At 44.6% G+C, this 11218-nt stretch overlaps 1 protein-coding gene across 1 annotated transcript; it reads left to right on the forward strand.

Annotated features, from left to right (window-relative positions):
• The first annotated feature begins 555 nt into the window (after window positions 1–555).
• Window positions 556–10641, forward strand: rffl (ring finger and FYVE-like domain containing E3 ubiquitin protein ligase). The gene is made up of 8 exons (XM_041941418.1): window positions 556–801; window positions 3104–3285; window positions 5031–5228; window positions 5454–5696; window positions 5840–6044; window positions 6253–6276; window positions 6613–6829; window positions 6976–10641. The coding sequence occupies exons 2-7, from the start codon at window positions 3106–3108 to the stop codon at window positions 6801–6803; spliced, it is 1041 nt and encodes a 346-aa protein (XP_041797352.1). The 5' UTR covers window positions 556–801; window positions 3104–3105; the 3' UTR covers window positions 6804–6829; window positions 6976–10641.
• Window positions 10642–11218: the final 577 nt, after the last annotated feature.

An 11218-nucleotide genomic window follows, 5' to 3' on the forward strand; every position in this document is an offset into this window, starting at 1 on the left:
GCTCTTCTTCCTGTTGGCCTTCAGGTGATTGTTGCACCATCAGAGGGCGCTCACCTGTTTCCTTCTTGTTGCCATTGTTTATATGTTGAGAAGTAATCAGTTACTCTGTTACTTAAGTAAAAGTAGTAATACCACAGTGTAGAAATATTCTGGTACAAGTCCTACATTCACATCACGGAAAGTATAGAAGTATTAGCATCATAATACATCAAAAATAAAAGCAGTCATTGTGGGAAATGGTCCGTTAAAGTATTGGATTGTAGTGACTGATGCATTCATGTGTTCATCATTTTAATGTTACAGCTGCTACAGGTGGCGCTCTTTGTGTTTATACAAAGTCTGAACTCTGTTTTATTATAGTGTGTGTGTCGCTGTGTGTCTGTGGGGGTGTGTGTTTGTTAACTGTCTGTGTGTGTGTGTGTTTGTGGGTGGGTGTGTGTGTGTTTGTTACCTGTCTCTGTGTGTGTGCGTGCGTGTGCGTGCGTGCGCCTGTCTATGTGTGTGCGTGTGCGTGCGCCTGTGTGTGTGTGCGCACGCGCCTGTCTGTGTGTGTACGTGTGCGTGTGTGTGTGTGTAGTGGAACTCTTCCTGGTTCAGTGGACTCGTTGGTGTTTCTCAGTTTTCAGTTTGACTCAGTTTTCAGTGTTTTATTTCTTCGGTTGAACTTCTGCACGAGCCGCGGATCGTCATGTTGCCACAGTAACAGCTGGAAGTTTGAACCCGCCGGTTTGTGTTGTTAACCAGCAGCGAGTCGTTGGTTTGTCGGCTAACTGCTAGCTGTAGCAGCCCTGTCATTAACAGGTAAGACGGTTCATTATGCTGATAATCCCGATGGTTTGTTGTTAGTTAAACTTAAAACCAGGTTAAGTTAACCCGGTTTAACTGTTGGCGCTGTTGTCTTTCCTTTTAGCTTATGTGTCGTGTGACTGTTCAGTTTCTTTAAACTTCAGACTTGACTCACTTCACTAACCAGCCTAAATGTTAGCATAGCCGTTAGCCTTTAGCGCCTCGCATGGTAACAGTCAACACTGCCTACACTTTTTTATGCCTGTTTATTTAATAAACACGAGTCTGGCATCATGAAACATAACGCCGAATTAATCAGAAGATCCTAGTGCCGTGCACGAGTCACTTTTACCAGATAATGTACCTCTATGAAGTTCTGACGACTAGAAAAGAAAACAAACATGCCAGTTTTTACTACGTAGTTTGGCCAAAAGTCTTCTACGACGTCATCTATAGAGGTGAAGAAGTGTGTAGATTATTTGTTTAGTGGTGGTAACAATGTCACGGTTTAAAAATACTGATACTAATAAAACTAATAAAAGTTGTGTTCTGTAAAATGTATTAAGGTGCTTTCAGATAAAGCCCTGATAGTTTCAGAACAGTTCCTTACTATCGGGGGGGGGAACCTCCGTAACCATATTGTCAAATTTAACGCAAGCAGGCTCACTGCTGAACAGCTGCTCAACCTAAAACACGACTAAAGATTTATTAAGAGTAATCAAGTGACAATCGTCTATTCGGCTGATATTCAACACAAAAATACTTTCTCTGCCTCCATGTCAGCTATAGTGTGTGTGTGTATATACTGTATATATAAATGTGTTTCAAGAGTGATAAACAGTTAGTCTGGCCGTGGATGCTCTTTTATACCACGTTTTAAAAGAGAGTTCTGCTTCTTCAAATATATTTAGCCTAAGTTAGTCAAATGTGAGTGTGTGTTTAAGCAGGTCAATAACATCATTAATGTCTGTTGTAATCAACCAGTTACTGTGATAACACGAACAGTCGTTTCCTCTAATTACAGACAGTTGACCAGAGTTCAGGAGTGGCAGCTCATGGATCAGCACATCAGCTGTTTCAGTCTGAGCTAGATTCATACCTTACATCCTGTTTTATACCAGACGCCACTGTGGACTCATATGGTTTGCATGAAACAAATTTCTCTTTGGAGATGAATAAAGTATCTCACAGAGCAGTGTGTGTGTGTGTGTGTGTGTGTGTGTGTGTGTGTGTGTGTGTGTGTGTGTGTGTGTGTGTGTGTGTCCTGTTCCACTCTTATCGATCAAGGTCAAGGTGATCATTATATAGTAATACAGTGATCACACACATGAGCAGATGGAGGTGACCTGACAGACAAACAGTGACTACAGCCAGTTGTTAGTGGCTCTGACCATTGTACACCTGGACAGGTGGTTTAAATTTGTGCCTGCAGGTTTACTGCAGATTCTGATAATTCCTACTAATCTCATATTGTTTTCTTATGATGAATTATCGTGAGGCTGTTTGTTTGCTCACCAATATATTGGTGAGTTTAACGAAGCCTGGCTCGTCTGTAAACAGCTGTTCCTCCTGATGCCTAACTGCACATTTTTATGATTCATAAAGACACAAACGTCCATTCAGCTAACATTTACCACAGATACTCATTTTAATTACACGTTAACTTGAATTTAGTGATTCTTGTTTGCGATGATATTCCCAAATAATGTTCGTCTGCCCTCAAGACCCAGTTTCAAGAATTTTAACGGCTTTTTAAAAAATGATTAAAGTCAAAGTTCTGCTTTGTAAAATAACTCCAAATTTAGCAGAAGCCCTCAGTAATATGTTCACTTCTATTTTACAGGTAATTTATGTTGTGAGTGTCTTGATCACCAGAAAGCAACACAAAACTGGCAGATTTTCCGATGTGGTTTGGCGTGCAGTTGTGAGCATGTGGAAAAAATTGTGGAAAAGTATTAAGATTATTTATGACGGGGTAGGTAACTAAGCTACGCTGTAAACACGCTGGAATTCATCAAGAGGCCATCAATTCTAAAACATCAAATTACTTTTCCCGTGGAGGTTTATCTCACTCCTGCTCTGCCGAGGTGTGCTGTCGTTGTGACGTTAGCTACCGTAGCAGCGCAGTGGTAAGCATCGCCGTCTCGTCAGCTAGTCCAGCTGTTTGTGTCGTTGCCATGGAAAAGTGCATCCATGAGTTTGGGGGGAATCACTGACCCCACCTTTCAACAGTTGTAATAGTTTCAGAACTGATTGAGTATGAGGTATTTAGTACTTCTCATGTTCAGTATTCTGTGTATTCGTGTGTATTTTTCAGGTATGTTTGCGTCCTGCTGTAACTGGTTGTGTGTGGACTCGGCTGAAGCTGAACAGTCCGGTGCAGCTGAGGAACGTCATCAGTCCTACACCAACTCGGCCTTCAGCAGTCAGCCGTCTCCTCCTCCACCTGAACACACCTGTAAGGCCTGTGGGGGCTGCTTCGACACACCTGCCAAGAAGGTAACCCTGCCGACCTGCTGCAGCCTCACTTCTACCTGTATAAAACACAACATGAGCTCTGCTGAGGGTCAGGGTTCAGACTCAGCTGAGGGTCAGGGTTCAGGTTCTGCTGAGGGTTCAGGTTCAGCTGAGGGTCAGGGTTCAGGCTCTGCTGAGGGTTCAGGCTCTGCTGAGGGTCAGGGTTCAGGCTCTGCTGAGGGTCAGGGTTCAGGCTCTGCTGAGGGTCAGGGTTCAGGCTCAGCTGAGGGTCAGTGTTCAGGCTCTGCTGAGGGTCAGGGTTCAGACTCAGCTGAGGGTCAATGTTCAGACTCAGCTGAGGGTCAGGGTTCAGACTCAGCTGAGGGTCAGGGTTCAGACTCAGCTGAGGGTCAGGGTTCAGGCTCTGCTGAGGGTCAATGTTCAGACTCAGCTGAGGGTCAGGGTTCAGGCTCAGCTGAGGGTCAGGGTTCAGGCTCAGCTGAGGTGTTGTGAGGAAGTGGTTTTAGTATCACCACACAGGTGGCTGTCAAGCAGTCATGGATGCTTGTGTAGCTCCATCTACCTGGATCCATCTGTAAAGAGTGCAGGTACTTTAATTCTGTCCACCGTGCTGTTGTGAACAGCCTCATGCAGAACGTTCACACTGTGTTCTGTGCAACCAGAACCAAGATATAAAACCAAAAACAGATTTTTATAGACTTCATGTGCAGAACAGCTGAACAGGGTTTAAAATAATGCGGGTTATCCCACAGAGTTCTGTGTTTTAACTTGTCACATGCTTATACTTCCTCTGACCGATGTGACCACACTGATGATTTGAATCATCGGCGTGTTGGAGGGGAAGCTCTGGTAGCAGCTCCTCATCTCTGTGGCTTTGTGACCAGCAGTGGCCTTTTTGTGCAGGTTTAATAACTAGTTGTGAATGTTTGTTGTGGAGCTGGAGTCAGTTTGCTGCGTTGTGTTACGCAGTGATGTGGACCTTCCTGTTTAGAGATTTCACTCAGACTTCCTCCTCTGTTGGTCCAGAACCAGGTTAGTTGTCCAGTAGGTTTTCACATACAAGGAATTTGCCTTGGTATATTTGTGCAGAACAGTAAACATACTACAAGAAACTATAAATAAAGATCAGAGTGAGTACTGCTAGACGAGAAGCAAAAGTAGAAAATTAATTAAATTATAAACAGCTTGAATAAATAATATTAAAAAACTATAATATGAGAACTGTTTAAACGAAAGAGCTGCTCAGTTTTGTGCTCAATGTACAAAACTTTGATGAGGGTGAAGCTTCCTGAGGTCCACAACCATCTCCACCGTCTTCAGAGCGCTGAGCTCCACGTTGTTCTGACTGCTCTGGTCACCTGATGGGCAGTCTTCCTCCTGTGGCCGGATCATACACTGTAGTGGTGGACGGAGCTTCCAGGTGTGTTCTTCCTAATGGCCAGCAGGGGGCAACGCCACTAGCTGCCGCAAGACGTCTGTTTGTAAGCTTATGGGAAAATGAGCCTTCTAATTATGTGTTCATGGTCTTCTTCACAACACGATGTCGTGTGTTCAAGGTGTTCATGCCACTGCCGTTCCAGACTGTGTTTAAATTATACATGTAAAAGAGTTCGTATTTTTTCTGTCAGATTGTTTCTGAGAAGCAGGTGAACTTACAGCAGCTCTACCTGTCTGTCTCTACCTGTCTGTCTCTACCTGTCTCTCTCTACCTGTCTGTCTCTACCTGTCTGTCTCTACCTGTCTGTCTCTACCTGTCCGTCTGTCAGCATGTGTGTGTGGACTGTAAGAAGAACTACTGCAGCCGCTGCTCTGCCCAGCGCGAGCCCCGCCCCCGCCTCTGTCACACCTGCCAGCGTTTCTACGGCAACCTGCTGGTGCGGGCGGAGCTTATGAAGCTGAAAGTGAAGGAGCTCAGGGACTACCTGCACCTGCACGAGATTTCCACGCACCTGTGCAGAGAGAAGGTCATTAACAGAGCTGAGAGTCTTTAAGTCCGTGACCTTTGACCCTGAAGCCTCCCAGTTAAGATTTAAACTTAATTAAGTTTAAATTTATTAAAATTTAAACTTAATTAATCCCCAGCTGGGAAATTTGGGTATGACAGCAGCGTCTAGTAGCAACAGAGAGAAATTCAAACCACAGTAGAAAATAAAAGTTGACGATGTGAACCAGTGTTTCCTGTTCTTCAGGAGGAGCTGGTGGAGCTGGTCCTCGGTCAGCAGTCTTCACCATCCAGTGACTCCGCTCCAGAGACCGTGATCACTGACCCCCCCTCTGAGACCGCCGACCCCCCCGACCTGACCGCTCACCTCTCCACCTTGACTTCTGACCCCCCCACCACGACCCTGACCCCTGACCTCCCCGCTGCACAGTCTGAAGCCCCGCCCACAGAGACGACCCCCATCGAGACCGATGTTCAGGATGAAGATCAGGTAAAGCCAGAACAGGGGGCCTGGAAAACCTGGAAGTTTTATTGCTCCTGTCTCTCTGCAGTCATGGAAACGCCCTGGAAACAGGAGAACCGTCCTGGAAAAGTTTTTAATGTCTCGGCTGCTCTTTTGTCTTTCTGGTCCAGACCTGGGACCCGGAGGAGGTCCCGGCCTCGGGACGCCGGGCCTCTCTGTCTGACCTGAACAGTCTGGATGACATCGAGGCGCTCAGCGTCCGACAGCTGAAGGAAATTCTTGCTAGAAACTTCGTCAACTACAAAGGCTGCTGCGAGAAGTGGGAGCTGATGGAGAGGGTGAGCCGGCTGTACCAGGACCAGCAGAACCTACAGGGTGAGTCTGCACCACCACACCGTCAGCTGAAGGACAGCAGGTGAATCATGAGCACATCGAGCCGCAGGTGGGAGCAGAGGGAGGGAGAGGGGGGAGAGGCTCAGGCCAGGTCTCTGGGGGGGGATCATTGATCAGATCATAACGATGCTGTTCAGACTCTGTTTCGACGGTTCGTCAGTTAAAAAAATAAATTGTGTTTGTCTTTCAGCTGCTAACAACTCGAACGCCTCAGGTGAGTTCGAACACCTCACTGACAGAGAAGCTCACATCATCGTGTTAGTGAAGAACATTAATCAACTAAATCTGTACTGAAAAATGTCAGAAACTCAGCCTCTAATGTGAATGTTTGCTGGTTCTATGATACTGAATGAAATATTTGGTCGATAAATCAGGATATTTGAAGATGTCGGTTTGGACTCTGACAAACTCAGATGGATGTTTTTTAGGATGTTGTTTCATTATATGAAAATTAATGAATTAATTTAGAAAATGCTCATCAGATTAACTGGTAATCTGGTAACAAATATTCTGTTGCAGCTGCCATAAAGTTGCCTGTGTCTCCCTCCAGAGTACCGCGGAGGTGGGGGTCCTGCAGGTCTGGAGGAGAACCTGTGTAAGATCTGCATGGACTCTCCCATCGACTGCGTCCTGCTGGAGTGTGGTCACATGATCACCTGCACCAAGTGTGGTAAGAGGATGAGCGAGTGTCCCATCTGCCGCCAGTACGTCGTCCGAGCCGTCCACGTCTTCCGGTCCTGAGCGCGCCAGCCCTGACCTGCACCCAGGTAAACCCCCCCAGTACAACCAAACCAGTCTGATCCCAGTTTAACCAAACCCAACCTGCTTCCAGTCCCAGTTCGTCCTAATTCCTCATTCACTGCTTAAACTCTTGTCTCAAGACAAATAATTAAAACTGTTTTCTTCTCCACAGGACGAACCATCTCCAGAGCAATAACCCGCAGGCAGGGACCCCCTACACACACACGTTTTTATTTTGTTGATTCTATTTTTCTAGTGTAAATAAGACGCGCGGTACGTCCGTACGAGGAACGGAGGAAGTGACCTTATCCGACCGCAGAGCTGCTGTTTGATACAAACGCTGAATGTACAGACTGTGACTTTAAGCTTTAAACTCATCAGCAGAGGATCCTCTGTGCCTTCACCAGCTCGTCACCAGCTCGTCACCAGCTCGTCACCAGCTCGTCACCAGCTCCTGAAAACTCGGTTCTGCTCGGCGCGAAGCGGGTCGTAGAAAACCGGGTCTAGCAGGGAATCCTGAAACTTTTAAAAGCTTTCTGGACGCTGAAGGGGGCGTAAATCTACCAAAGAGAAACGTGACTTTACCTCGACAGGTGAGGAGGGTCCGCTCAGACCGCCAGAAAGTCACCGTACGGCCTTTTACTTCCTGTGTTCTGATCACAGCCTGAACTTGGTTTACAGTCTGCAGTGAGTTTACACTGGAGCTTCTAGTCGAAGATAAATCCATAAAACCAGCCGACCTGTGAGTGTGCGCTTCCTGCTCTCACATATCAGCCTTTTCTTCCTGTTTACACACAGGTGTCAGTGATTAAAACCTGAACTGCTTCAGACCAGCAGCCAATCAGCGTTGACGTTACCAGTTTACATCAACATCAGCAGGATAATAACCTCTGACCTCCACCCAACCGGGTTATTATCATAGACTGTATGAAACACGGATGTAGCCTCTGTGATGTCACCCACAGGTGGGGCAGCTGAGGCCTGGGTGCTGAAACCTAGAGACAAGCTGTCACTCAGACCTGCCTTAATTCTGCATAACTTGAAGCATCATTATAATTCAAATGAATGAGTTATTTAGAAATTCACCCCCGTACAGTTGTCATGAACGGGGAAATTAGCTTCAGAGACCCAAAGCCTTTTCTGTACCAGGCTGTCAACATTAGTTAAAATGTGGGCATTTTAATATGGGGGTCTATGGGGACTGACTCGCCTTTGGAGGCAGCCTCAGGTGGCCACTCAAGGACTGGGATCAGATACAAACTCAAACTGCCTTCCAATACATTTTCATGTGATATAATAGTGAGTGGAAACCAGAGGCTGCCTCGAAAGTCAGAGGAACTAAATCTGGACTTGAGGCTTGAAGTGATCAGCTGGTTTGAATGAATGAAGATGTGTAACAGCAGCACACTTGAAATACTGCAGAAAATATCTGCTGATGATGTAAAGTACTGTCATTTACACACATGTAATTTCCCAATAATCCTCCAGGGGGCTTCCTGCTAAGAACTCTGAGATTTAGTACGAATGACAGCGTTCACACTTCAAATGTAACCTCGAGTCTTTTGGTCCATCAAAGCAGGTCAGACGAACATGGAAATGGACAAACATACAGTTTAGCACTTGTAAAGAATGAAATCTCTTATAACAAGTGAATAATTAATGTTTGAATTTAAATATAAGTTTTTTTGGTTTCAAGGAAATCCCTGTTTGTCCTGTCATTAGTTCTCAGGCTGCGAGTTTTTTATATTCAACCAACAAACCAAAACCAGAAATATTTTATTACTGTAGAAGAACCACAACTGGGACCAAAACTGAAGCTGTAGCAGGTAATAGAGTAGAATTTCTGTTGATCCATTAATGAACTCTTATTGTATTAAATTACAGAATTCTTTCCTGGAGTTTTAGGAGGAAAAAAACAGCACATGTACAGAATTTACAGATTTGAATCCAGTTTACATATCAAAAATGGCACACGCGATACCTTAGGGTCAGCTGTTCTGACGCTAATCACCCCCATACAGCAGACAACGGGGGGCCACCAGGGCAGCAGACACAGGAAACACCCACCGTCACATACTGACCAAACAGCCCCACCACACCTGTTTTCACCTTGTGCTACGCTTGGCTAGCAGTTCCCCACTCTGCCCAGTCTTTGTGCTAAGCTAAGTCAATCATGGCTCCAGGGCTGTAACTTCCTATGATGTAATTTCCTCATTATTTCCTGTGGGAATGAGTGCTTTAGGGACTTTCTGGGGTTTTATGTTGTCCAGTTAAAAATCTTTTTCCAGATTCTGGTGTTTTTAGAGTCAACTTAATCAAATTTGTTAGAAATTTTAGGGCAATAAAGAAATGAAGGATTCCTGCCAGCATGAAGAAGCTTTGAGGAGCACTTAAGTTTCAAGTTTAAGTTTATTTACTTTATTGATCCCGAGACTGGGAAATGATTCTGTGCTTTTAACCCATCACTGGGGAAACACACACACATGCAGCATGCACCATGCAGTGAAACACACAGGAGCAGTGGGGAGCATATTGGGGGGCTCAAGGGCACATCAGCCGGCTAATGGAGGGGGAGGGAATACTATAATAAAATCTAGCACTAATCAGAAGGAAAAACGGAGAAAAGGTTCAGAGTTTTTCAGGTTTTGTAGTTACATTGAGATTATGAGCACTTGTAAGGCTGCAGAAAACGTGATGGAACGGCTAAATTCCTGAACTCGATTCCTGGTGTGGACCTGTCACTGTCCTGGACAGAGAACAAGAGGATTTCCTGAGTATTGAAATGTTCCTTTAATTCTACATGAGATGTACAAACAGCAGCAGAGGCCCCAGGACGCTTCCCTGAGGAACTCCACGTTACTAACGACAGAGAACAACATGATGTATGAACGCTCACCAGCAGACTTTCTATTTGTTGTCGAGCAGTTAAACTCTTTGGTTTGAAGTGTGTCTTGTTATAACACTGATTGCACTAATCTGTGGATGCTGAAACATTTCGAACTTCTTCTTTAGTTGATTTGTTAGTTGAAAAAGAGGAGGAAGAATTTGTTCTGGAGAGAAATTTTGTCCTGTATGTTTTTCTTGAGTTTTTGTTCTTGTGAGATCATCGAGGTTGGTTTTTGTTGATTTTTTTGTGACATGATGGTTATTACTTACAGGTGTTCACACGTCATCTGTAATTTGCAGCAGCATCATGATCAGCTGTGGTACATCTAGTTGTACTGCACTTTGATTCCTCTGCTATGATATAAGTTAATAATGTCATAATCACATCACTGTGAGAGCGTTATATGATCAACTTCCTTTAGACAGAAACATGTTCTCTTCTTCAGCTATCTGTTAGCATCCTAAGCTAACATGCAGCTGTGTTTTTCTTCTCTAGTCAAGTGGTTCCCAACCTATCAGGCTGTCTGCTTGCTGCACCTCATCACAGGATGTGTGAGCACTGCCATCAAAGAATGATTGTGTCATTTCAGTAAAGGATCAAAACCGTGAAACAATCCAATATTACACAAAAAAGATGAAAGTCCACAAAAAAAAATCACATTTGTGCAGCAGGATTCTTTTTTCCTTTTGACCTATCAGATTTAACTTGTGACCCACTGGGGGGTCCCGACCCCCAGGTTGGCAACCGCTGCTTTTGTTTCAGTGAGAAACGCTAACACTGAATGTTTTGTTCGGTTTCAACTCCTCATTTTAACAACAGGTCAGATGCCGTGAGATGTTCTTTGAACTTTGCTGGAATCTGTTAAACATGAAATATTTAAGGATGAAACAGATAAAGATACTTTAGTTTTCTGAGTGAACTTTGATGAATAATTTTGTAATAAAACTGATTTTCTTCCAGTTGTCTGTTTGGTCTTTGCTTACATCACTTTGACATGTCACTACTTTCCGGCATCACCTGAGACTTCAGCACTCGTTTGTTACTCATTGTTTTTCTTCTTTTTACATTTTCAAACCATCCACATATTCACATTAACATCTGTGGAGTGACTTCAAACCGTGATCACTGCACAGCATTTACCTGTGCCGTGTTCTTTGTTTTTGCATTGATTGTAATCACTTGGATTATTTCTCATATCATTATTAGCAACACTGCAAATCCATTTTACAAAGTCTCATCCTGGAACACACGGATGCTGTATAATACTGTACCTGTAATACTGTACCTGAAACAGGTCAGACACAAGCGAGAACAAGATTAAATGAAACGATGCTGACTCGAGTGTGACAGAGGAGGGAAGACACATTACTGTCAGAAATGGCAGCACTGATGGACTTACCTGAGCAGGTGATCTGCAGGATGTAGGAAGAGGAATCGGGTCTCAGACAGTCCCTGAGAGCAGATCCAAAGAGAACACAGTAAGATCCGATGCTCTGTACAGATCTGTGTGGAGGAGGCTCAGTAACCT

This window comes from Chelmon rostratus, chromosome 7, assembly GCF_017976325.1.
Source record: "Chelmon rostratus isolate fCheRos1 chromosome 7, fCheRos1.pri, whole genome shotgun sequence".
NCBI lineage: Eukaryota > Metazoa > Chordata > Actinopteri > Chaetodontiformes > Chaetodontidae > Chelmon > Chelmon rostratus.

Coding starts and splice junctions, on each gene's coding strand:
- rffl (XM_041941418.1), top strand. CDS start 3,106: ATGTTTGCGTCCTGCTGTAACTGGTTGTGTGTGGACTCGGCTGAAGCT. Junction 3,286..5,030: donor TCGACACACCTGCCAAGAAG/GTAACCCTGCCG, acceptor TCCGTCTGTCAG/CATGTGTGTGTGGACTGTAA. Junction 5,229..5,453: donor CGCACCTGTGCAGAGAGAAG/GTCATTAACAGA, acceptor CCTGTTCTTCAG/GAGGAGCTGGTGGAGCTGGT.